The 24,890-nt window shown below is 40.0% G+C and overlaps 1 protein-coding gene across 9 annotated transcripts in view; it reads left to right on the top strand.

Annotated features, from left to right (window-relative positions):
- ELOVL5 (ELOVL fatty acid elongase 5) overlaps nucleotides 1-24,890 on the top strand; it is an 86,541-nt gene that overhangs the window by 13,652 nt on the left and 47,999 nt on the right. For 2 of the 9 annotated variants that reach the window (XM_017858221.1, XM_017858220.1), the window contains exon 1: nucleotides 15,154-15,172. The exons of 4 other annotated variants lie outside the window; for them this stretch is intronic. Coding sequence is in view for 1 of the 5 variants with exons in the window: in XM_017858228.1 (XP_017713717.1) it covers nucleotides 15,109-15,172 (64 nt within the window). In the remaining 4 variants the exon portion in view is untranslated. Of the gene's footprint in view, nucleotides 1-3,041; nucleotides 3,061-15,052; nucleotides 15,173-22,239; nucleotides 22,260-24,890 lie in introns of those variants that run through there. 3 more of the 9 variants (XM_017858225.1, XM_017858228.1, XM_017858226.1) reach the window with 3 other exon arrangements.

Below are 24,890 nucleotides of genomic sequence, written 5' to 3'. Positions count from 1 at the left end.
TGGTCATTTGCCTGTGTTTGCCTCTGCTAAGGAATGTGGACCCTACAGAGACACGTGACAATACAGTTACCAGTAAAAAGACCCAGTAGGAATTATGAGGTGTATACTCGAATCAACAGGTAGTTTATTATTATACCACGGGTATGGCTGTGTATGTTGCAGTTAGGTTCAGCTGCAGTGATGGACATGCCAAAATAATAGTGGTTTGAATAATGGGATCCCAAAACAAGGTAGAAGTGTATATCTTTCATGAAAGGCAGGGTGGATGGGTCAGGGCTAGTATGACCCTGCGTAAATTCCTTGCTCATCATACGTCTCTCAGGCTTAGTGTGGCCTCCATCTTCCAAGCAGCAGGATGGAAGAAGAAACGGAAAGTAGAAGCGTGGATGGTGCTTTCTTTTACGGGAAGTTCCCAGAAACAGCCTCCAGATAAATTTGCTTATGTCTCATTGACTAGAATATCAACCCGTGGCTGCAGGTGGCTGGAAAATCTCATCTTGATTCTGGGTGGCCATGTGCAGCTACAAGTGCTGCTACTGTGTATAGAGTTTGGGCAAGAACCAGCTGTCTGTGCCATAAGTGGTGGACGAGGCCAGCAGTCCCCACTCACTTGGAACTGAGAGTCTGGGGGAAGGATAGTGACAAACAGATATTTACAGTGACAAAGCCTCTGAGAGGTCTGCGAAGGTATGCCCTGCGAGTAAACGGGCAGGACACCTAAATCAGACTTGTGGGGTGGGGGAGGGGGTCAGGAAACGTTGCCTGAAGACTAAGCAAGAATCTCTCTGGACTGAAGAAATGGGCAGAGTATTGAAGCAAAGGCTCGGAGGCAAAGGGGGGCAGGTAGTTGGGCGTTGGAGGAGCATATGAGGAACAGAAAGTAGACCAGGAAAGCCAGAGGGAAACAGGGTTCTGATCACATGGGCCCTGGGGCCACAGGGACGGGTTTGGTCATTTTCCCCAGAGTCTTTAACTGGTTTCTGGAGGTGAGTAACCTAGACAGGTGCTTTCAAGGGGTGAGGAGCAGCACAAGACTAGAGGCTGGAAAGATCCACTAGGAGAGAGTGTACCAATCTGGTTGGGAAATGATGGTGGTTTCAACTACATAGTGACTTTGAGGATCAAGAGAAGTGGATGCAAATCCTATAAATCCCATAGAGCTTGGAATTTAGAAATAATTTGGCTTTTTCACGTTATAGGTGATGAAACCAAGAACAAGAATTTAAATGGCTCGCCCAGAGTCACACAGCTAGCTGTGGAGCAGCACCAGATATCATTTCTCTATCTAACTCTTTCCTTTATGTCACTGTTGAATGTGCTAATTTGGGAGAACAGGGAGGGCATTGTGGGCATTTTGGAGCCAGCAACAGGACCTGAATCCTGGCATCCATTGCAGAGGGAGGAGTCCACCCTGCTTTGGCGGCTAGATTCCTGGGAAGGTTATGGGGCAGGTTACAGAAATGAGGGAGTTGGAAGGAAAAACCAGATGTGAGAGGATGATGGATTAAATTTTTGGTTTGTTGATTTTGAGATTCAGGACCGCCATCTGTAGGTGGAGAGAGATCAGATGGAAACTGATCCTTGAGATTGGAATTGGGGATGCAGGATTGGGTGGAATTGGTCAAAACTTTTCTATACCCTTTCTTTAAATTTCTCCAGTGGAAGGGACTCAGCAACTGTTTTGAGACCAGTGTGTCATGTACCTTAGAATTAAGAGATTTTCCAGTGTTTAGCCATGAATGATTTTGCTGCAATTTGAATTCTGTGTACCCTCAAAATTTAATAAAATAAAATAGGTTAATACTTAAAAATCTGTAAATTAAAATAAATTAAGTAAAGATAAAGTTATATGGCCCTCCCTTGCATATTTTACCCTGTGTTGCAGATCTTCTCAGGAGCCTCTCTGGCTCTGGTTGGTCTCTTGGTCCAGACTGTGGCCTCTGTCTCCTGGGTTTTCATACTGTAAGATTTCTCCGACTGAGTTTGGGAGACTGGAGCCCCAAACAGAACTTGATGGCTTGTGCTGGAAAAGGGGAAATGGATGCTACTTGCTATAACATGTTAACTTCTGTTTTTAAAATGTCATTTTGGCATCAAACGCTTTTTTGGACTTGTTTACATCTTAAGAGTTTTGGTTTCAGAAGTTTTCGTCCTTTGCAATTAACTTGGTTGCAGTGATTAAAGTATAGCCTGTTTCCTGGGAAATGGGAGAGAAACAATTTCAGAGCAACTGTAGAGCATATTGACATTAGAGATTGTTTTCCAGGATACCATAGACAGGGAAGTCAATAGACAGGCAACGTGGTATCATAGTTGTTTTATCTCTCCCTGGTCAATGTCTTTCTACCTAATGTTGTTTCAGCATGGAATTTGAGCTTACAGGTGAAAAAGACTTTCAATGAATACTGCACCAAGTATAATTTAAAATTTTTAAATCCTATATAGATATGGGGCATGACTAATAGAGTAATGACTTCCATAAACCACACATGAAAACTGCTTTAATTATAATTATCATTACTTTTATTCTCCAGAAAGGGAAATAAGGTTAAAACAAGAGATCCCATTCATTTTAAGTTGACCAGTTAAATTTCTTGTTCTCCCTTGCCTTTGTCCTTTGATTTGATAAAAATAAGATTTATGTGTGCTAAATTGTGAGTTCATTTACACTAATCACTATCCCTATAAGACAGAGCCTGTGAAAAGGTAAACCAAGTGCAGCACGATTTAAAACCGAGAGGGAGGAGACAGTTTTGGTCCTGTTCTTGATGCCCTGCCGGTTACTAACGTCTCAGCTGTACTGTTCACTATAAAGTCATGATTTTTTTTCCCCATTCTTCAGATCAACTTGGTTTCCTCTAATGAGACAGTCTACCTTGTTTTATAGGCATTTCTCTGTAATGTTTTCCAAACTAAGAAAGCAAACAGCAAGCATTTTGTTGGGAGAAACCTGCAAGGGTCTGTTCTGTGGCTGTGAACTAATGATCTTTCAGAGGTCTAGTTTAAAAGCACTGAGTTTCTTCATGACACATGAGGATATGTAATGCACCTTTATAGCAGGTAAGTGTTGAGATTCACACAGGATTAACACTCTCTTTAACACTGTTCTTTTGCAAGCGATACTCTTCCTAACCCTGAGAGGCATGCTGGGAGAGGTGGAATGTCACTCCCAGATTCTTATTTTAGAGAAGGGAGTGTCATGTCATTTTCTCCCTACCTTGCTTATTCATTCTCTCCCCTCTCCCCCTTGCTGACCTGCTTTTCTTCCTTCAGCCAGGTCTTTGCTTTAAGGAGTCAGCTGAGCTTCAGCCACTGATGCTAGGGGCACATAGTGGCCCAAGCCACCCTGTAGCTGTACCCTTTTGGGGAGGGCAGCTTTTGTGTTTTTGTAAAGTTTTGAAGAACCTCTTCCATGATACAGTTTGAACTGATTAGCAAACAGAGTCAAAGAAACTAGTACCTGATGAAAACTGACTGACGTGGTAGGCAAATGGAAAGTTTGGTTTCCAAAAAGTTTGTGTTGTGGCAAGTTGAAGTCAGAAAAATGAATTTTGACTTTCATTCTGAGTGATCACTCTTCTACACACTCCCTTTTCTCTTTCTCTCCTTGTCCTCTGCATTTCACTCCCTCTCCCTTCTCTCTCCACCTCTTTTCCCTCCTCATTTCTGTGTGTGTGTTTGTATGTATAACAACACTTCAGCATTTATGTAGTGGTTGATAATTGAATACATTCTATTTGCAGTACTACCTAATGTGATTTAACCACAGGAAACTTGCTTCTCTCATTATTTATGATTTTCAATTTTAGTTTTTGGTGATTAAGTCTCCATGAGGAGCGTCCTCATTTGGAAGGAGAGCTAGTATCCTGCTGTGACTAAAGAAACTCTGTTTTTATGCCTACCAATAATGTGAAAATCACCTCACTCCTGTTTGGCTGATTGGGTCGAAATTCTTTTAATACCATTCTAAATGTAACTTGAGAGGTAGTAGAGAACTGGTAACAGCTTATTGCACAGAGTACTTCTAGTTATTGATGTAGTTTGGGTGTTTGTCCCCTCCAGATCTCACGTTGAAATTGTATCCCGTGTTTGAGGTGGGGCCCACTTCAGATTTGGATCATGGAGACGAATCCCTCATGAGTGACCTGGTGTCCTCTCATGGTAAAGAGTTCATGTGAGATCTGGTTGTGTAAAAGAGCCTGGCATCTCTCTCTTGCTCTTCTTTCTCTTGCTTCCTCTCTCACCGTGTGACACTCTTGCTTCCCCTTCACCTTTCACAGTGAATAAAAGCTTCCTGAGGCCCCACCAGAAGCAGATGCTGGCACTGCTGCTTGTGCAGTCTGCAGAACTGTGAGCTACAATAAACCTCTTTATAAATTAACCTGTCTCAGGGATTCCTTTACAGCAACACCAAACAGACTAATATAGTTACAATATATTTAGTGTAAGATTTATTCATTATTATTAGCTTATTTCCAAAATGACCATTTTAACAAACTTCACATATTTGAGTGTTAGGTTTTTAAACTCTGTGTACTCCAAGTTTCATTTAACTGCTGAAGGAGAAGTTTAGTCATACACTGCATAACCACATTTTGGTCAGTGATGAACTGCATGTATAATGGTGGTTTCTATAAGATTATAATGGAACTGAAAAATTCCTCTTGTCTAGTGAAGTAGGGGTCATCTTAATGTCCTAGGGCAGTGTATTAGTCATGTGTTTGTGGAGATGTTGGTGTAAACCTACTGCACTGCTAATTCTATAAAAGTATCACACATACAATTACATACCATATACGGTGCTTGATATGGATAATAAACAACTTCATTACTGGTTTATGTATTTACTATACTTTTATCATTTTTTAAATGTTTATTTATTTTGGATATGGGGTCTTGCTCTGTCATTCATCTGGAGTGCAGTGGTGTAATCACAGCTCACTGCAGGCTTGATTTCCTGGGCTCATGCAGTCCTCCCACCTCAGCCTCCGAGTAGCTGGGACCACAGGTATGTACCACCATGCCTGGCTTTTTAATTTTTTTGTTGAAATGGGGTTCCACTGTGTTTCCCAGGCAGATCTTCAATTCCTGGGCTCCAGCAGTCCTTCCACCTTGGTCTCCCAAAGTGTTGGTATTACAGGCATGAGCCACTATCTGTCATTATTTTAAAGAGTGCTCCTTCTACTTAACAAAAAAAAATACAGTAATTGTGAAACAGCTTCAGGCAGGTCTTTCAGGAGGTATTTCTGAAGAAAGCATTGTTATCACATGTTATTGCCCCTGAAGGCCTTCCAGTGAGACAAGATGTAGAAGGGAAGGAAGACAGTGATACTGAAGACCCTGCCTAGGCCTTCGCTAATGTGTGTGTTTCTGTCTTAGTTTTTAAGGAAAAGTTTTAAAAGAAAAATTTACGGAATAAGTATAAAGAAAATAATTTTTTTTGCAGCTGTGCAATGTATTTGTGTTGTGTTATTACGAAAGAGTCAAAAGTTAAAACGTAAAGGTCTGTAAAAGCCATGAACAGTCGCATGCACCTATAGTCCTAGCTACTCGGGAGGCTGAAGAGTCAGGATCACTTGAGGTCAGGAGTTCGAGGCTGCAGTGAGCTGTGATTACACCTGTGGGTAGCCCCGCTGGGCAACATAGACTCTGTCCCTAAAAAAAAAGTTTACAAAGAAAAAAATGTTATCATAAGCTAAGGTTAATTTATTATTGAGGAAGAAAAAATTTTTAAATAAATTTAGTGTAGCCTCAGTGTAGTGTTTAGCTTCATTGTAGTATTTATAATGTCTGTAGTGTGCAGTAATGTAATGTGCTAGGCCTTCACAGTCATTCACCACTCACTGACTCACCCAGGGCAACGTCTGTTCATGGTAAGTGCCCTGTACAGGTGTATCGGTTTTTATTTTTTATATTCTACTTTTATTATACCTTTTCTTTGTTGAGCTATACAAATACTTGCCACGTGTTATGGTTGCCTACAGTATTCAGTATAACAACATGCTGAACAGGTTTGTAGCCTCCTAGGAGCAATAGGTTGTACCACATAGCCTGCATGTGTGGTAGGCCGTACATCTAGGTTTGTATAAATACACTCTATGATGTTCTCATGATGAAATCGCCCAGTGACACGTTTCTAAGAATGTATTGCCATTGTTAAGTGACACATCTGTAGAGACTCTTTATTTTTAAAGTGTATTTGAGATATTTGCCATTAAGATAAGAAGCTAAATATGTAATTTTTTTTAGAAATAAAATCTTACAGAGGAGGAAAATTCTGTGTGCAGTTTTAATACAACAGCTCTCAAACTTTTTGGTCTGAAGACATACTATTCTCTCTCTCTTTTTTTTTTTTTCCTGAGACAAAGTCTTGCTCTTGTCCCCCTGGCTAGAGTGTGATGGCCTGATCTCGGCTCACTGCAGCCTCTGTTTCCTGGGTTCCAGCAATTCTCCTGCCTGAGCCTCCAGAGTAGCTGGGATTACAGGTACCTACTACCACACCCAGCTCATTTTTCTATTTTTAGTAGAGATGGGAGTTCACCATTTTGGCCGAGCTGGTCTTGAACTCCTGACCTCAGGTGATCTGCCTTCCTCAGCCTCCTAAAGTGCTGGGATTACAGGCGTGAGCCACTGCACCCAGCCGACATACTATTCTTAGACAAAGTGGCCTGAGAGAAAAACATTTGAAAAAGCAAAAGGAAAAAAAAGATAAGATTTGCACTATTAAATGTTACCGAGAAACTCAAAGAGCTTTTGTTTATGTGGATTACATCTATTGGTATTTACCTTATTAGAAATCAATTTTAAATTGTTTTAAAACAATTATGAAAACATTTAAAATAACCTATTGTATGTTAATAAAGTATATATTTTCAAAATATATTTCAAAATATAAAACGTATTTTCAAAACTTTTGGTGACAGTGAAAAAGTAATCCCTTAGTAGTAGTAGTATGAAAATAGTTTCCATCTTACAGAACTCCTGAAAAGGGCGTGGGGACTTTCAGGGATGTTTGGACTACTCTTTGGGAATCCCTGTAATAAGTCCTGTTTGTTGCTTTTTTTTTTTTTGAAGTAGAGTCTCGCTCTGTCACCCAAGCTGGAGTGCAGTGGTCTGATCTCCCCTCCCTGCAAGCTCCGCCTCCCGGGTTCACAGCATTTTCCGGGCTCAGTCTCCCGAGTAGCTGGGACTACAGGTGCCCGCCATCACGCCCGGCTAACTTTTTTATATTTTTTGTAACTTTTTTGTATGGAGTTTCACCATGTTAGTCAGGATGGTCTCGACCTCCTGACCTCATGATCCACCCGTCTTGACCTCCCAAAGTGCTGGGATTACAGGCGTGAGCCACCATGCCCAGCCATTTATTGCATTTTTAAAGAAGGACCACCTTTCTCCTTAGTTATAAAAACATTTTTCCTTCTTGCTTCAGCAGCCATTGCCTTCTGTTTCCTTCTGCCTGAATAAATTTCGTGATTTATGCCACAGGCTCTATGTGTGTCAGCTTCACTTGTGAACTTCACCAGGTGGACTGGTTTTGGTCTTTTTATCAAATGAACATATCTATAAGGTACTCTGTGTAGATAGGACAGTATTTAAAAGCAAGCTCATGTCCTCTTAACAACACTGGTTGCTTGCTTTAATGCCCTATGAGAAGACTGTAGTGGTCAATTTTTAAAATAAAAACCCACAACAGCAAGGAGTAAATGAAGAGTTTAAGGTCTCAGTGTAGCATTAATAGCTTTTTAGATATTCATTTTATTTTTTTAATTCATCCCTTTTTCTTTGTTATCTGTATGTTAACAGTATTTAGGCTTCCAGACTAGCCACCTTCTGGAATAGTTTTAAAATAGCTGATTTCTTTTTTGTTCCTGTCTATTGGATAGATACTGCTTGAGCTTTTTTTTTAACTGTTGATTTTGGATAATGCCTTTGGTTTAATAAAAAATTGCTGCATCATGTCCCACATCTCCATCTTGTTTTATGTAACCATTTAACCTTTAATTCTATGTGTTACAAAAAGATTTCCTCTGGCCTTTTTTGTGTAATGTCAGATCAACTAGATCTTTACTTTGGGGACTGTAAATAGAGCAATAGCCTCCTCTTGATTTTACTCTTAAGGAATTCTTTTAAGATTTTTATAATCTTAGATTCTTTGATATCTGAATTGGGTACCAGTACAGTTGAGCAACTCTATTTCCAAATGCTCAGATTTTTTTTTAATGGGATATATTTTGCACTATCCAATATAGTAGTCACTAACTACTACTAGTTTTTGAGCATTTGAAATGTGGTTAACGTAACTAAGAAACAGAATTTTTAGTTTTTCATTTCAGTTTACTTAAATAGCTATTTGTGCCCTTGTCTGTCTCATTGGGCAGAGCAATGCCAAGGGTATCTGGCAGTTTGTTTTTATATTTGTAGGTTCATTCATTCATTTTAACAAATGGAGGCTATTGATAATTGGTTGACTTTTATGGGGTCTTGGGATTGTTGTAGATGAGATTTGAGGGGAAAATAAAGTTCAGGGAAGGATTTTTAGGTTGAACACTGGAGCAGATTTGTCAGCAGAGAAAAAGGATCCAGTCGAGAGAGGAAATGGAAGGTAAAAGGCAAATGGGAGATGAATAAGTTCTTGAAAGAGATGGGAAAAGATCCAGAGTATAAGCAGAGGGATGGAAAGATCTCTGTGAATTGGGAGGGTGAAGAAGGACTTTTAAAAAAGTTATTTGAAATTTTTCAATTGAAGTATAATTTACATAATATAAAATTAGCCATTTTTAAGTGTTCAGCTCAGTGGCATTTAGTACATCCACAGTGCTGTTTGCGGCAGTCACCTCTAATTCCAAAACATTTTCACATCCCCAAAGGAAACCACTGCCAGTTAGCAGCCACTTGCCATTCTCCCCTCTCCTAAGACCCTGGCAACCACCAATCTGCTTTCTGTCTCTATAGATTTGCCTATTCTGAGTATTTCCTATAAATGGAATCATACAATATGTGACCTCTTGTATCTGGCTTCTGTCACTTAGCGTAATGTTTTCAAGTTTCATCCACCCCTGTTGTAGCATGTGAAGAGTGACCATTGAAGGAGGAGGACTTTAAAGGGATTCATAGGGACTGTCCAGATCTCAGCAAAACCATCAATTCTGCTTGTTGGATTTACGTAGCGGAGGCACCACAGGGGTAGGTTGGGCATCAAGAGTATTTGTGATTGTAGGTTCCAGCCTGAGCAAGGAGGGTGGGGACAAAGATCTGCTTTGGTGATGGCAGATTGTCTGCTAGGGAAGGCAGACAGGAGGAGTGAGTGGATAGAAACTTGTCATAAGAGGGAGCAGAATGTCCTGTTTCAAAGGATTTGGGTTCATTTGGGGTCCTAAGTTAGAGAATGCATGTGGAAACGTGAGCTCATCTAAAGTAGGGTCATCTCATCTGCTTGTAGGTCAGTGTCACCCATAACTGTCTGCTGCAGTAGTGGTAGACACAGTTTCTAAAGTTACAAGCAAGGTGAAAAGCTCTGTAATCTTGCCCTGCTGAGTAATGGTGCCGAGAGCCTGTTGTGAGTGCCTCCTGCTCTGCTGGAAGCAGGGTGGGGGAAAGCAGATCTTGGGTTTTTTCTGCTTTCTCGTGAAGCCCAGTATGGCTGAGTCACCGTACTTTCTGGTGCTTAGGGCAAAGCTGCTTTCCAGCCTCACAGTCATCCCACAGATACATAATGCCTCAAGGACTTAGATGTTAACCACAGGTTAAATAATTTGTATTTGGGGTATGATTAGAATGTACACAGAGGGACCTAACCTAGTCTGGGGCTCTGTGGGAGGAATCAGGGAAGATTTCTCTGGTGTGCACAGATATGGGGGATGTGGGACAGGAGGGGGAGGGAGTTTTCTCTGCTAGGGAGCTGCTGGAGTCAAGGACACACTGCAGAATGTGAAAAGGAAACAGGTAGGGTTGGGGACAGTGAGCAGGAGGGGAGGGCAGAAGTTGGGCTAGGGAAAGCAGGTGTGGGCCTGGGTGTGAAAGGGCCTTTAAGCCAGGTGAGGGATTGTAGGCTGTATCCAGAGAGCAAGACGACAAAAGGCTTTAGGCAAGAGTGGCCCCACTGGTTTTGGTGGTTAAAAAGTACTCAGTTGCAATGTGGAGGTGGATAGAAGGGGGCAAGAATGAGCACCTGAAAGCCAGCTGAGAGTCCACAGGAAAGAAAACGGGCCTTGGTGGTGCAGCTAGGAAGATGTGGATATTTATAAGATGCTCAAGACAATAGCTTCAACAGGCTAAGAGATGACTGAGTTATTCTGATACCCTACCCCTTCTGTCTACTGTGTCCTTTCACACCTCCATATCTCTTCATGCTGTGCCTTCTGCTTGAAATATCCATCAATCATTCTGCCTCCTAGGACTTCCACCCTGCAAAGTCCTTAATAACCTGGCCAGATGCCACTTGCATGAAGTCTTCCCTGATGCTCTGTCCAGAGTTAATTCATTTAACAAGCATTTATGGAGCATCCACATTTTAATGTGTGTTACATCATTGCTGACTTGGTTTTCTGGTCGAGTGGAATGTTTAACACATGCCAGCCAATTAACATGGCTACTTAATAAAGTTGAGGTAAAATTTGAGACACTTTTCAGGCCTACCAAGTGTCACAGTTCTTCCCAGATTGTGGCAGCCCACTCCTGCTTCCAATTCTTGAGTAGCAATTTCCTTATTTCTTTCCGCTGCTCCTTGGCCTACCCAAACCTACCAGTCTCTTAAGTGACACTGAAAGTCCCCTTCCTCTGGTGAAGCCTCTCCCTGGGTCCCAAGCCTGGATCTCCCTCCTGAGTACAGCCCTCAGCCCTGTGACTCTCCGTCTCTGACTGGATTCTAGTGAGATATTAACTTCTCATGTGAGTCTAGTTGTTTTGGACAGTCAGAAACTCTCTCAGGCTCACTCCATCCAGAAGAGTGCTTCTGAATACTTGACAGGCATAAATATCTACGGGATGGGGTATCACATCACTTTCATGGTTTTCCATAAATGATAGGTAAGATACGGGCACTTTTTTAAAAAATGACATTTGGGCATAAGTATCAGATATTTGGCTTACGACTCACAGTAATGGGTATCTTAAGCCTAGAAGTTGTGTTTTAGATCGAAGAATCATACATGATTCTCTTTGGCTATATTTAACCATAAATTGTCCTGTCCTTGGATAGGACATCTAGACACATGTGAAGTGGTCATTAGTAAATCGAGTGTGAAACGTGGCATTTTGGAGAATAAATTGTGAAGCAACCTCCCTGAAAACTTACCAGTAGGGTAAGACATTCATGTTAGCGAGTGAGCCTCGGGTGTTGGACAGAGTCAGGGAGACCAGGTGACTTTTAGCACAGTGCTTTTCTACCTTGTTTCAGTTGAGATGGAACAGGGTTATCAGTGTCCAGAAAAAAAAGTCCTTGGCCTCAGGTTAATCTGTACAACCCAGCCATTGAAGAGAGTGGGGTGCTTATTTATGCAATATCTCCCTAGGCCTTTTCTAGTGTTTGCATATCTCTCTACAAGTTTCTTCTGTCAGACCTCAAGAGCTAATTGTTTTCATTTTTGATACACTTTGGAGATGAAGAAATTCTGATTTTTTTTGGTATGATAGCCCATTCTTCTGCTTTCTCTCTCAAACTAAGACTAACTAGTTATTCCAGAGTCATTGCTATAGACCAGTTCTGCCCTCCTTCCTGATTCTATTTCTTTTTTCCTTTTTTTTTGAGATATGATCTCCCTCTTGTCCCCAAGCTGGAATGCAGTGATACCATCTTGGCTTACTGCAGCCTCACCTCATGGGCTCAAGCCATCCTCCTGCCTCAGCCTCCTGAGTAGCTGGGACGACAGGCACACACCACCGCACCCAGCTAATTTTCCTATTTTTTTGTAGCGGTAGGGTTTCTCTATGTTGCCCAGGCTGGTCTCAAACTCGGGGGCTCAAACGATCTGCTTGCCTCGGCCTCCCAAAGTGTTGGGATTACAGGTGTGAGCCACTGTGCCCGGTCCCCAATTCTTTTAACTCTACTTAATCCATGTTTTTAAATGTTATTTGTAGTTATATAAACTTATGTAATCACTATCCTTAGAGATCTGTAACTGAAATTTTTTTTTTTTTTTTTTTTTTTGAGACAGAGTCTCGTTCTGTCTCCCAGGCTGGAGTGCAGTAGAACAATCTCAGCTCACTGCAACCTCCACCTTCCAAGTTAAAGCAATTCTTCTGCTTCAGCCACCTGAGTAGCTGGGATTGCAAGCATGTGCCACCATGCCAGGCTAGTTTTTGTATTTTTAGTAGAGACAAGGTTTCACTATGTTGACCGGGCTAGTCTTGAACTCCTGACCTCAAGTGATCAGCCTGCCTCAGTCTCCCAAAGTGCTAGGATTATAGGCGTGAGCCACTGTGCCCGACCCATAACTGATTTTCTTAAATGCTGCATATCCATATTTTAAAAGGCATATGGGAAAAGCTTGTTACTTATCCTGGCTTGAGAAACTGACTAGTATTGGACTGGGTGCAGTGGTTCATGCCTGTAATCCCAGGACTTTGGGAGGCCAAGGCGAGTGGATCAACTGAGGTCAGGAGTTCGAGACCAGCCTGACCAACATGGAGAAACCCCGTCTCTACTAAAAACACAAAAATTAGCCAGGTGTGGTGGCAGGTGCCTGTAAGCCCAGCTACTCTGGAAGCTGAGGCAGGAGAATTGCTTGAACTTGGGAGGCGGTGGTTGCCGTGAGCCGAGATCACGCCACTGCACTCCAGCCTGGGCAACAAGAGCAAAACTCCATCTCCAAAAAAAAAAAAAGAAAGAAACTGGACTAGTATTGGACATGGTAGAGCCATTTCTCATTCCATGAAGTTTCTATTTGAGACTTTTTTAGTCATAGCTTCACTGAGATCATGTTATCACTGTATTTGCTTTTATGTCCTGTCTAGGCAGGCCTACTACCTAAGAATTAACATGACCTTGTTTATCCTGTTTCTAGGATGCCAAAATCTGATGATTCATTTGAATGGGGAAGAAAAACCAAATTAAGTGTCACATAAGCATTGTAATTCATGTAACCATAGACTCACTGACATTCTATTTTTTACACCATTGTTTTGGTGTTAGGTTGTCTTGAACATAAACTGTTCCTCACCTAAATCTTAGACTTTACTTGGGACCCAGTAGTGTGTTACAGGTATCTGTAGGTTGCTAGTTTGATGCATTTTTGTATTTTCCTAACAGAGTTAAATTTAGTCTAATCTCAGTATGATTGAAAGTTAAAAGTGCAGGTTGTGGAGTCAGCACCCAGGGTTCGAATCCCATTTTCCCACATGTGCAGGCTCGGTAACTGAGCTTATTGAGAAGATTAGATTAAATAGTGCATGTGAAGTGCATGGTATGATGCTTAGCACACATTAAGTGTTCAGTGTTAGCTACTATGATTATTATCCTTGGTGTGTTTTCTATTTTTAATGGTATTACGGTCCTGCAGCAAGGGACTCAATAAAGGAAGAATATTATGGTTTCATAATGAAATCCTCTTAACTCATTAGTGAAGCATTACAATCTGTAATGATGCAAGCTTTGTCTGATGCTGTAACAAATTAGGCCAGAGTTAATGCCATTTCATCCTGTTAAACCTTGGATAGCTTATCTTAGTACTTGCCCAATGTTTTGCTGGTGGAGTCTTCTTACTCAGTGTGACATAACTCCCAGATAGTGGGCTGGTTGTCCTCCTGAGGATTTTAATGCCCAGGTAGGAGCTGGTTGATTCTAAATGGAAGCTGTTGTGTTTTATGCTGTTTGTTTATTCTGGATGTGGTGATTGAGCCGAAAAGTGCAGGCAAGAGAACTCCTTGGGGTTTCTCATTTGTGTCCTGTGACGTGAGTATGAAATCTCTCTGTGAGCGAGTAAAATATTTTCCAACTGCTCACTTAGTACTTCCACATGGGATTGGAAAATCAAGCTGTTTTATGCTGCTTTATTGACAATAATAATAACAACATAAACCAAATTTGGCTGACTCAGCTACTGAGTTACAAAAATAACCTGTCTTCTGTGAAATGTTGTATATATAATTAAACAACAGGAAGAGTCTTCTTACTTCAAGTTCTTAAATACTTTAAAAATTTGGCTTTTTTAAAGGTAGTTTTGTGCCTCTCTGACCAGAAGTGAATTTTTCCATAGTTTACAGGATTCCTGTAAAGCTATGGATGGGTTTGTAGATTCAGTTTTTTAAGTGACAGTCTATGTCCCCAGACAGAATAGATATTTAACAAATGCTTGAACTGTGCTTTTTCAAATCCGTACTTGTTCGCAGGAATTGCTATTGTTTATGTGAAGCATAATACTTCTTAGAGTTTTTAAAAGTTGGTAACTAGGCTTAGCTCCTTGGATTGAGGGAGAGTTTTTGTGGAATGCAGACAGTTCTATTTACTATGTATTAATAACCTGAGAGAAAGAAAGGCTCCTAACATGGGTGACCTGTTAACAAATACCAGCTTATGTTCACAGATTAATCCTTAGGCAAGCAGAGCACACACAGAATTTGCCATTTCACTTTTCTCTTACCAGTGTTAGCCGAAATGGCTATTTATTTACATAGATTTTCAGTGTATGTATTTAGTGTTTATTTATTCAGCTGTTGGAATTTCTGTATGTTTTATATTTCCAACATACTTGTATAGTGTTTTACATTAGACTAAATTAATGAAGAATTTTTTTCTTCATGAGGTCATCCAGTTATGGCAATGGTGCAGTTATATAGGCTGTTTACATAGCCCTTGCTAGTGGAAATATTAATAGATAAAAATGTTTTGAAAAGGAATTTTGCAATGCATTCTAAGACTCTTTGACCTAATTGGCCAATTTCTGGGAGTCTCACCATGGAAGATACTTGAATATACAGCTAAAGTTTTATGTGTAAAGATGTTTATTGCAATATTATTTAAAAATAGTGAAACCTTGGAAACATTAAATGTCTAATATTGGAGGAATAAATAAAAGTATTTGTATAAATGTTGCTTCAGAAGTCAAATTAGGTTCATGAAAATGATTGCTGGCAGCCTTCGTGCAGGCAGATGATCCAAATGCAGAACCGTGGATGGTGATGTGCATGATACGTTCAGGACTGACCTTGCTTGTGGGATTTAACCCTCTTGTCACAGGTAACTTTATTTGGAAATGTCTCTGCAGTACACATACTCTTTGGTATGGCATGGGCTGTCAACTCCGAGTATGACCTCTTGCTTCATACCCAACAGAACATCTTACGTAAGGAAGAAGGCAGGGATCTCTTGTCTGGTGATTATCACAAGCATGGATGAGCTTCTGCAGCAGTTCATCAAAGAATCCAGTTGGTGGAAGGATTCAGTTGGCTATTGCCATTGTAATTGCTCTTTCCCCATTTTTCTCTTGGGTCTCCATATACGTAAATAAGGAGAGGTGATCCTTCTGGCCACCTTACTGCAAGACAGTAGTTTAAATGAATTCAAGAATCCTGTTTTTAAAGTGAATGTTTTCAATCATTTAAAAAAAATAAACATTGGGATAATAAGCTGGTTTCTAAGGAGTAAATTTCTGGTAATTACAGCGAATACTAGAAATGATTTGTTTTTTCAGTCCTAAGAACTTTTTAAGGCTGCCTGCAATTCAATGTGTGATTGGGTGGGATTAGCAAGAGGTGGGGCCTGATATTCTGTGGAAGGAAGCCTTTTCTGAGAGGTGTCCTAGCATAGTAGAAAAGACACTAGGACAAAAGTTAAGAAATGTGGGGTTTTTTTATTTCGTTTTTGTGGTGGTTTGTTTGTTTTTTTGTTTTGAGACAGAGTCTCTTTCCATCACCCAGGCTGGAGTACAGTGGTGCGATCTTGGCTCACTGCAACCCCTGCCTCCTGGGTTCAGGTGATTCTTGTGCCTCAGGCTCCCGAGTAGCAGGAATTACAGGTGTGTACCTCCACACCCAGCTAATTTTTTTTATTTTTAGTAGAGACAGGGTTTTGCCATGTTGGCCGGGTTGGTCTCGAATTTCTGGGCTCAGGGGATTCAAACTGCCTCAGCCTCCCAAAGTGGTGGGATTGCAGGCATGAGCCAACACAACTGGCCAGAAATATGAGTTAAAATCAATCCAACTTCATCTCTATGTGACTTGGGCAAATATATAAACCTGGTAGATACATAGGATTAAAACCAAACCTTCTTACTTATACATTTCCAGGGATCAAACCAGATAATATGAGAGTACTTTGAAAATATAAAGTGTTTACAAAGATGGCAAATGGCTGCACACAGTTAAAATAGAGGAGAGCAGGGTTTGAGTAATATATTGAAATAGAAGTTCAAGAGAGGACCCTAGCCCTGAACTAATCTCATTATACTGAACCAGCACAGTGTGGTAAACTAAATGAGAATGCCAGATGAACCAAATGAACAGGCATGTTGTGGAAAGAAAAGGAGGTTGGATGGAAGAAAGGAATTTGGGACCAATCAAGAAGGAAATAGGGAATATTAATTATATTCTAAATGAGAAATAAAGCCAACATCCAAAGACTTTTTAAAAAATTGAATGTCTAAAGTAACCCTAAGGAGGAGGGCATTGTAGAGCTGCACTCTCAGGTATGGTACCTAGTAGCCACATGTTGCTCCTGAGCACTTGAAATGTGGCTAGAATGACTGAGAAAGTTTCTGATTTTTTTTATTGATATTCAACTACTAGAAAACTTTTAAGTGTTTGAAACAACTTGAGTATGCGAGTCCACTTTCGCAGTTGCAAATCTTGTGATCTCTAAATGCAGATCACATATTTCCAGTGAAAATTGAGTGTCCACTTGAGTGGACTGTAGGTTTAAAATACTAGATTTTAAAGACATAGTACAAAAGGAATGTAAAGTATTTTTATGTTGCTTACATGTTGAAATGATAATATTTTAGATGTATCGTGTTGAATAAAATATACTATTAAAGTTGAAAAAAAGGAAAATTATTGCTTTAGTGTTGAAATTTAAGCTTATGAGTATGTGCTTTTTTGTTTTATTTTATTTTTATCTTTTTGAGACAGGGTCTCGATTTTTTTCCCAGGCTGAAGTGCAGTGGCACAGTCACAGCTCACTGCAGCCAACACCTCCTGGGCTGGAGCCATCCTCCCACCTCAGCCTTCTGAGTAGCTGCGGCCACAGGTGTGCACCTCCATTCCCAGCTGATTTTTTGTAATTTTTGTAGAGATGGGGCGGGGTCTCAGTGTTTCGCCCAGGCTGGAAGTATGTGCTTTTTTAAAGCATAGAAAAAGGTAGAAGAAATAAGATTATACTTACTTATGTAAATATGTCAATTTATATATGGTAATAGCAAAGTTCCATGCTAAATGCTGTACATGAACCATCTCATCTGATTAGGTATTCATGTTATTCCCATTTGAAGAGAATATTCCAGGTGAGGAGATTGAGGTTTTCAGACATGCATTCGCCCAAGATCACTCCACTTAATTATAAATGGTAGAAGGATTAACATGGATTCAGCTATACTCTTGGTAGCATTTTGTTTTTACTTCAAAATGAAACAAATATTTTTTCTCTACTTTCCATATTTTCTATAGTAAACATCGTTTTACTATAGAAAAAAAATTTGTGATAACATGGGGAGGCAGTAGAATGTAGTGGTTCAAAGAGTAGGCTCTGGAGTTAGTTGGCCTCCTCTCAGTGTAACCTTGGACAAGGGACAGTGGCTGTGTGCCTGGGTGTATTCATCTGTGAGAGGGCTGCCATGAGGACTGAGATTACCCTTGTAAATATACAGCAGAAAGACTGCCACATAGTAAGGATGAAGTGAGTGTTGGTTGCTATTATCATTATTATGTTCTGCAAAGAAAAGGACTTAAAAATAAGGGGGAAAAAACATCATTTGAAATAGTGGGCTGGATTAGGTTTTTAAATGGTTATCTGATTCTCTTGGAGAAACGTTAATGTGATGAGAGAAATCACTTTGGAAAGCTTCCTTATAAGCATTCGGTCATTAGCAGACCATTTAGTGAAGGAAATAGCAATTTGCTAAATAATTCAACCTCCTGAAGTGTGTAATTCATGTTTGAGTATAGCTGGCTTAATATTTTCTTAGGACAGCGGGAATACATAAGTCCCTAAACAGATGTGTGGGTTAGGTCCTAGCTTAAGAATGAACTTCTTACATTTAACACTATGAACTTAATATACAATTTATCTTTCTTATTTTACCCTATAAGAGAACATGTCAGTACAGTGAATTTCCACTAATTTGCACTCCACTAATTCAAAATACATGACATGCCTCCTAATCCAACAGGTTATGAAACATACACGTGAGACTATAATCAATTTATTAATAAAATTAGTAAAGTGGTGACATTCTAGGTGAACAGAACTTTCCATATTTTCTTCTTGCAGTCTGCTTGCCACCCCTCCATACACCCGCAGCCCCCATGCTTCCTCACTCACTACATGGCACCTGCTCCAGCGTGAGAAGCCAGGAGCTTGGACTCCCTCCTCTCCCTCACCTTACCCACCCTGGACATCTCTCTTGTGTGGCCCCCGCATTGCCTCTCCTGCCGTACCTTTGGAGGGCCCCATCTCTCATCTGGACTCCTGCAGTCCTTTTTTAACCAACTTGATGCTGATGTCACCCTCTTTCCAGCCTCTCGCCCCCACTTTCATCCCTTCTTTACCAATCCCCAGTTTAAAACAAACTCGAGCTCTTACCTCCTTCTTCAACATCATTTTTCACTTTTTCACCTCTGCCTTCTGTCTGATCCCCATTAGCAAGCCTTAAATATTACTCACTTTGCAGAGCTTCACCTGACCCATTGGTCCCCATACAGAATTGACTGCTCTCTATTAATTCCCCCACCCCCACCCATCCTTTTCTCCTGTACATACTTTGTCATGGCACATAGATCACTTTATTATGGTTATTTGCTGTTTCTCCTTCCCTTGCTAGAGACTTTTGACCTCTCTGAAGGCAGATTTGTTGTCTTGTGGATTTCTGTGTCGCCAGTGCCTGTCACAGTGTGTTAAATGTATGTTTGATGAATGTGTGCTTCTGATGATGATAAAAATAGCTGCCACGAATTGAGGTGTTTATGCATTATGCCAAGTCCTTCATACAATTTTATTATCTCATTTAATCCTCACAGCAACTCCATGAAGTATAAGCATTATTGTCCCCATGTTTATGAGTTGGGAAACTGACGTCTATATAGTTTTAGCAGCTTGCTCAAGGTAATATTACAGTGTATGCTATTACAATATAGTTTCAGAGCCTAGAGAACTCAAACTGAAATTATACATATTACATATTACATCTTTCTCATAGAAATGGTAAGACTCTAGTCCTATTGCTGCCACTTCATTATGAGTTAAGTAGTTTAGAGCTGGTCTGGAGATCTGTCCACCACTGACAGCTAGGGTTTTTAACTTGGGGACTACTGGGATTTGGGGGACCCTGTAAATGTGAGTTTAATCCAAGCTCTGTCATTTTGAGATGGAGAGAATTTCCCTTTTGCTTTAATCAGATTACCACAATTGATACGGAATCCCCAGAAGTTTAAGAACAACGAATAAAACATTTCTCCAAAAAATTATTTTCCAAAGGCCGGATGACTAATTTATAACAGTACAACCCTTTCATAAAGTGGAGATTATGTGTTTTGATAACTTGACTATGTGAATGAAAATGATTCACCTTAGAGACTAGGTTTTTTTAAAGTGTCAATTTTCTTTAGATTCTGTGAACAGTCATTCCTTTATCTCTTAAATGGAAAACTACTTCTCTGTTATGGACTGAAGGTTTGTGTTCCCCCACTCTCAATTCATATTTTGAAACCCTAACCCCCAAAGTGATGCTATTAGAAGGGTGGGGCCTTTGGGAGGTAATTAAGTTTAAATGAGGCCATGAGGGCTGAGTCCCTATGATGGGGTTAGTATTTTTATAGGAGAAAGAGGGGCCAGTACTCTCTCCACCTGTCCCCATGTCCCCAAGTCATCTGAAGCCAGGAAGAGGACCCTTATCAGGAGCCTAATTTGCTGGCACCTTGATCGTGGACTTCCTAGCCTCCAGAACCCTGAGAAGTAAATGTTGTTTAATCTAGCGGCATGTGGTATTTTCTTTATAGTAGCACAAGCTGGCCAAGACCCTCTCCTTTTCTTCTCCAACTCAGTTGCAATTTATTAAATTGTTCATGTATATGAAAAAAAATCATTGCAGAAAAACATAATACATTTTAAACATGTCACTGCTTCTGTAGTTACATTAATTTTCTTCAAATAATTATTTTCATTGGATTTTGTGTAGGAAGTATGTGATAGCTTTTCCAAATCAAGGTAGGATATTATGTCCTATTTTATATCCATCCCCTAGCCCCTGACCGGTAAAATGTTCTTTCCTTTCAAGGTTGGGTGTGTGTTAAGCTGTTGTTAATTTGTGGTGATTTTTTTTTCTTTTTATGGTTTTTTCACTCAAATTATGATATAAGACATCAATTTCTGTGTTTTGAAATGAACTGAAAATATGGGTCATGACTGGAGGAATAGCTAGATTTCTGAGCTAAAGGGAAAGGACCAGGTTCTCTGTCCCTACCACTTGCAATAGTGCCTTACACATTTGTTGCTCAGTAAAGGCATATTGTTAAACGATTATATATGCCATTTTACAATCTCAGTTCTGTTTCTAAAATTTTCACGTGATTGACTTCTCCAGGAATGCATTTCTGTAATTTCTGTACAGGAATAGGTATTTGTTTCTCCTTCACTATGTCCTTAATTTTCATTTTGGAACCTGTTGGTGTCTCTCCCTTGGTGTTCTGGCTGTAGGTGGGCACCTAATTGACTTCATGTTAATTTGATCACTAGCTTTCCTTCATTTTGTTACAGCTAAATGGCTATGACAGCCTAGAGTTGAATATTGGTACTTGCAGAGAATTGAAATGAAGGAAAAATCATATTAGCCAGTCAGAATATTCAGTTACATTAACGTGACTTGCTAAAATCCTTGCAGTTCCACTAAAATGTAATTGTCTTAGGACTTAATTCTCAATATTTCACCTTTAGTGATTGCCAAGGAGGTTTTAAACACAGTGGCTCATTTGTTGAATGTAGCACTTGGTGAAAAGAGGAAAAGCATTGCCAAGAAGAGATCTAATCTTGCTGGATAATTTCCAAGGAAGGTTACAGAAGACGTCACCTCAGCCTTTTCTGGGAAACATCCTCTGTGCTCTGAAGAGCTGTGGGGATTGAAGAGCTCTTTGCTGGTGACAGGCAGCAAAAGGCCCAGAGCAGAGCACAAGCGTGGTGGCATCACTCTTTAGCAAGCTGTAGTCATATAGTGACTGCGTATTGTGAAAGTGCTGCTTAACCCTTTTTTGCTTCTCAGTGCATTGACAAGAAAATGAACCAAAAGATGGAAGAAAGTACAGTTTTTTTGTTTTTATAGTATGGTAAACTTTTATTATTTTCATTTTCAAAACATTTGGAATCTGACAGTCTAAAACTAAGTTACCAGCAGAGCATGGTGGCTCATGCTTGTAATCCCAGCACTTTGGGAGGCTGAGGCGAGAGGATTGCTTGAGCCCAGGAGTTCCAGACCAGCCTGGGCAACATAGTGAGACTCCTTCTCTACATTTTTTTTCTTTAATTAGCTGGGAGTGGTGGCACATGCCTGTAGTCCCAAGCTCCTCAGGAGGCTGAGGTGGGAGAATTGCAAGAGCCCGGGAGGTTGAGGCTGTGGTAAGCCATCATTGTGCCACTGCACTCTAGCCTGGGAGACAGAGTGACGTCGTATCTTAGAAATGAAATAAAACTAAGTTTTCTATATACCAGGTATTAGAAAGGAAAATGGCCAGGAAACTAACTGGAGGAACTTATATAAAGCAGTGGAGTCATAATACATTTATAGACTTTTATCTCAATTATCTGTGCCTACTCATCTATAGTACTGTAAAGTGAGATTTGGCATTTATGATTCTGACTCTGAAATACCTCAAGATCACAAAATGCCTCTGAATCATCAAAGATTACATTTTAATCAGGAGGATTTTATTTGGTATCTTTCATGATTTTCTTACTGTTTGACAGCAGGCCTCTTTATGAGATGTATGATTCCTTGAAGTGAATTAGATCATTGGGTTGATCAAAACAGTACCCCGATCACCTGAGTAGTCTGGATGAATAAATGTGTACTGGGAAGCTTCATCGGACCACTGTGAAAATGAGTAGTTGAAACACCAACATTTAGGTAAAGCCTTACACAAACCTTCCTTTACAGTTACAGGTGCCAAAAAAGTCACCACCACGTGTGATTGGGTTGGGGAAGTTGATTGAATTTTAAAAAATCAAATGCTCAGCCTTGTTGGTTTTTCTCATGGTCGTAGATTTTTTTAAAAAATTGAACTTTTTGGGAGAATTGTAGATTCATATGCAGTTGTAAGAAATAATACAGAGACCCCAAGTACTCTTTACCCTGTTTCCCCCAGTGGTGACATTGTACAGGACTGTAGCGCAATATCACTACCAGCATACTGACATTAGTACAGTCCAGATACAGTACATTTCTATCAGCACATGTGGCCTTTATAACCACATCCTCTTCCATCCTGCCTTCACACCCTCTGTAACCCCAGGCAACTTGTTAATCTCTTTTCCATCTTTATAGTTCTGCCATTTCAAAAGTGTTTTATAAATGGATGGCCCTGTTCACTTAGCTTAATTCTTTAGAGATTCATTCAGATTGTTGTATGTATCAAGTTTGTTCTTTATTGCTGAGTAGTGTTTCGTGGTGTGGATATACCATGGTTTGTTTTAACAGTTCACCTGTCGGAGAGTATCTTGGTTGTTTTTAGTTTTTAGCTATTATGAATAAAGCTGCTGTGAATATTCGTGTACAGGTTTTATGTGAACATAAAGTTTTCATTTCTCAAAATAAATGCCCAATAACTTCATTTGAATTATGGCATGATATTTAATTATATTCCTATACTATAATTTCTGTAGCAGAAGGTTACTTCTAAAAGGTTACAGAAGGTTTCATCTAAAAGGTTACTTCTAGATGGATACTTGAAGGCTAACCACCTTTCAGTTTTTGTTACAAATATCACTGATGACTATCATAAGTCAATCTTAGTGCACATCTGCTTTTATTTCCTTAGTGCGGATTGTTAGAAGTGGGCTTGAATGTATAAAATATTAAACCTTTTTTTAAAGTACCTCTCCTTTTCTTATTTTTAATTTTTTAGTATATCTAATTCCAGAGCAATGTCATTACCTTGGAAAGAAACATCATAAACAGTATCAATCACTTCCCATTCCTTCATTTCACCAGCCCCTGGCAACCACTGATGGATCTGCCTATTCTGGACATTTCATGTAAATTGAATCATCTGTGGCCTTTTGTGTCTGGCATCTTCCACTTTGCATAATGTTTTCCAGATTCATTCATGATACAGCAAATGTCAGTACTGTATTCCTTTTAATGGCCGAATAACATTCCATTGTATGAATGTACCACATTTTGTTAATTCATCAGTTGATCGACTTTTGGGTTTTTACTTTTTGACTATTATAAATAATGTTACTATGAATATTTGTGTACAGTTTTTGGAATGAATGTATGTTTTCATTTCTTTGGGTGTATACCTAGGAGTGGAATTGCTGGGTCATACGGTAATTCTGTGTTTCAGTTTTTGAAGACTTGCCATACTATTTTCCATAGCAGGTGTACCATTTGACGGTCCCACCAGCAGCAAGCGCCTGAGTATTTCAGTTTCTCCATGTACTCGCTAGTATTTGTTATTTTCTGTTTTTATGATTATAGCCACTCCAGTGGTTACTACATGGGTCTTTTTTTAAAAAAGAACTGTTTTGGCAACACTGCCTCGCTTACCTACCAGGTATGACAGCCACAGGAACACTGTTTATGTTGAAGTTTCCAGTGGTGTCAATTGGCTGTCTCTAGGCTTCTGTAGAAGAGAAAATTGTTTAACTGCTACCTCTCCTGCCAGAGCACCAGACTTGATGTGAAGTTCTGTGAAGAGCCCACCCAGTCACCTGTCAGCTCATTTAGCCACACTGGAGAGTCTATTGAGGTACAGAGGGGAGTTACCAGTGTCGTTTGTGGACTCAGTTGCTATTTTGGAACAGAAATTTGCGGAATCCTTTAAGCTGAAAAATTTCCATGCTAGTATGTATCATATGAATAGCAATTATTTACCCTTTCACAGAAAAAAACCCAATAGTCTTTTCTGTGTGTAATGTGAGATAAAGCCTGGAGGGGTTTGTGGTTTTCTTTTTAATAGGTGACAGTTCGAAATTTGTTGCAGATCACAAGCTGCCAAATAATAGCTTTAAGATGTACTTTTTAAAATCAACTGTGTGATTGGCTGGGTGCAGTGACTCACTCCTGTGATCCTAGCACTTTGGGAGGCCGAGGCAGGCAGATTGCTTGAGCCCTGGAGTTCAAGACCAGACCAGCCTGGGAACAGAGCGAGACCCTGTCTCCAAATTAACATCAACCAAAAAATCAACTTGTGATACTTGTAAAGAGCATAAGTTTTGGACCAGCTACAAATTTAAGTAACTTAACTTTGTGAGCTACTTAACAGTAAGTAATGTGATTAACTCATAACTCTTCCTGGTGTGCCCGAAAATTTTTTGATTTTATCACTGAAAGCCTTTTATCCCGGGAAATCCCCCCAGAAAAACCGGACAGTTGCCTACCCTAAGCCATATAAACCTAGAGTTAACTAACTGGCTCAGTTTGTTGTTTTCATCAAGTTTCTTAAGATCTGTGAACTTTAGTTTCCTCATCTAGAAAATAGGGATAATTCCTTATTGAGTCTTTGAAAAGATGGCTGCATAGTAGGCTCTTTGT

This window comes from Rhinopithecus bieti, unplaced genomic scaffold, assembly GCF_001698545.2.
Source record: "Rhinopithecus bieti isolate Rb0 unplaced genomic scaffold, ASM169854v2 scaffold_48474, whole genome shotgun sequence".
Classification (NCBI taxonomy): domain Eukaryota; kingdom Metazoa; phylum Chordata; class Mammalia; order Primates; family Cercopithecidae; genus Rhinopithecus; species Rhinopithecus bieti.
The sequence above is the reverse complement of the archived record's forward strand: the minus strand, read 5'-3'. Positions and strand labels throughout refer to the sequence as shown.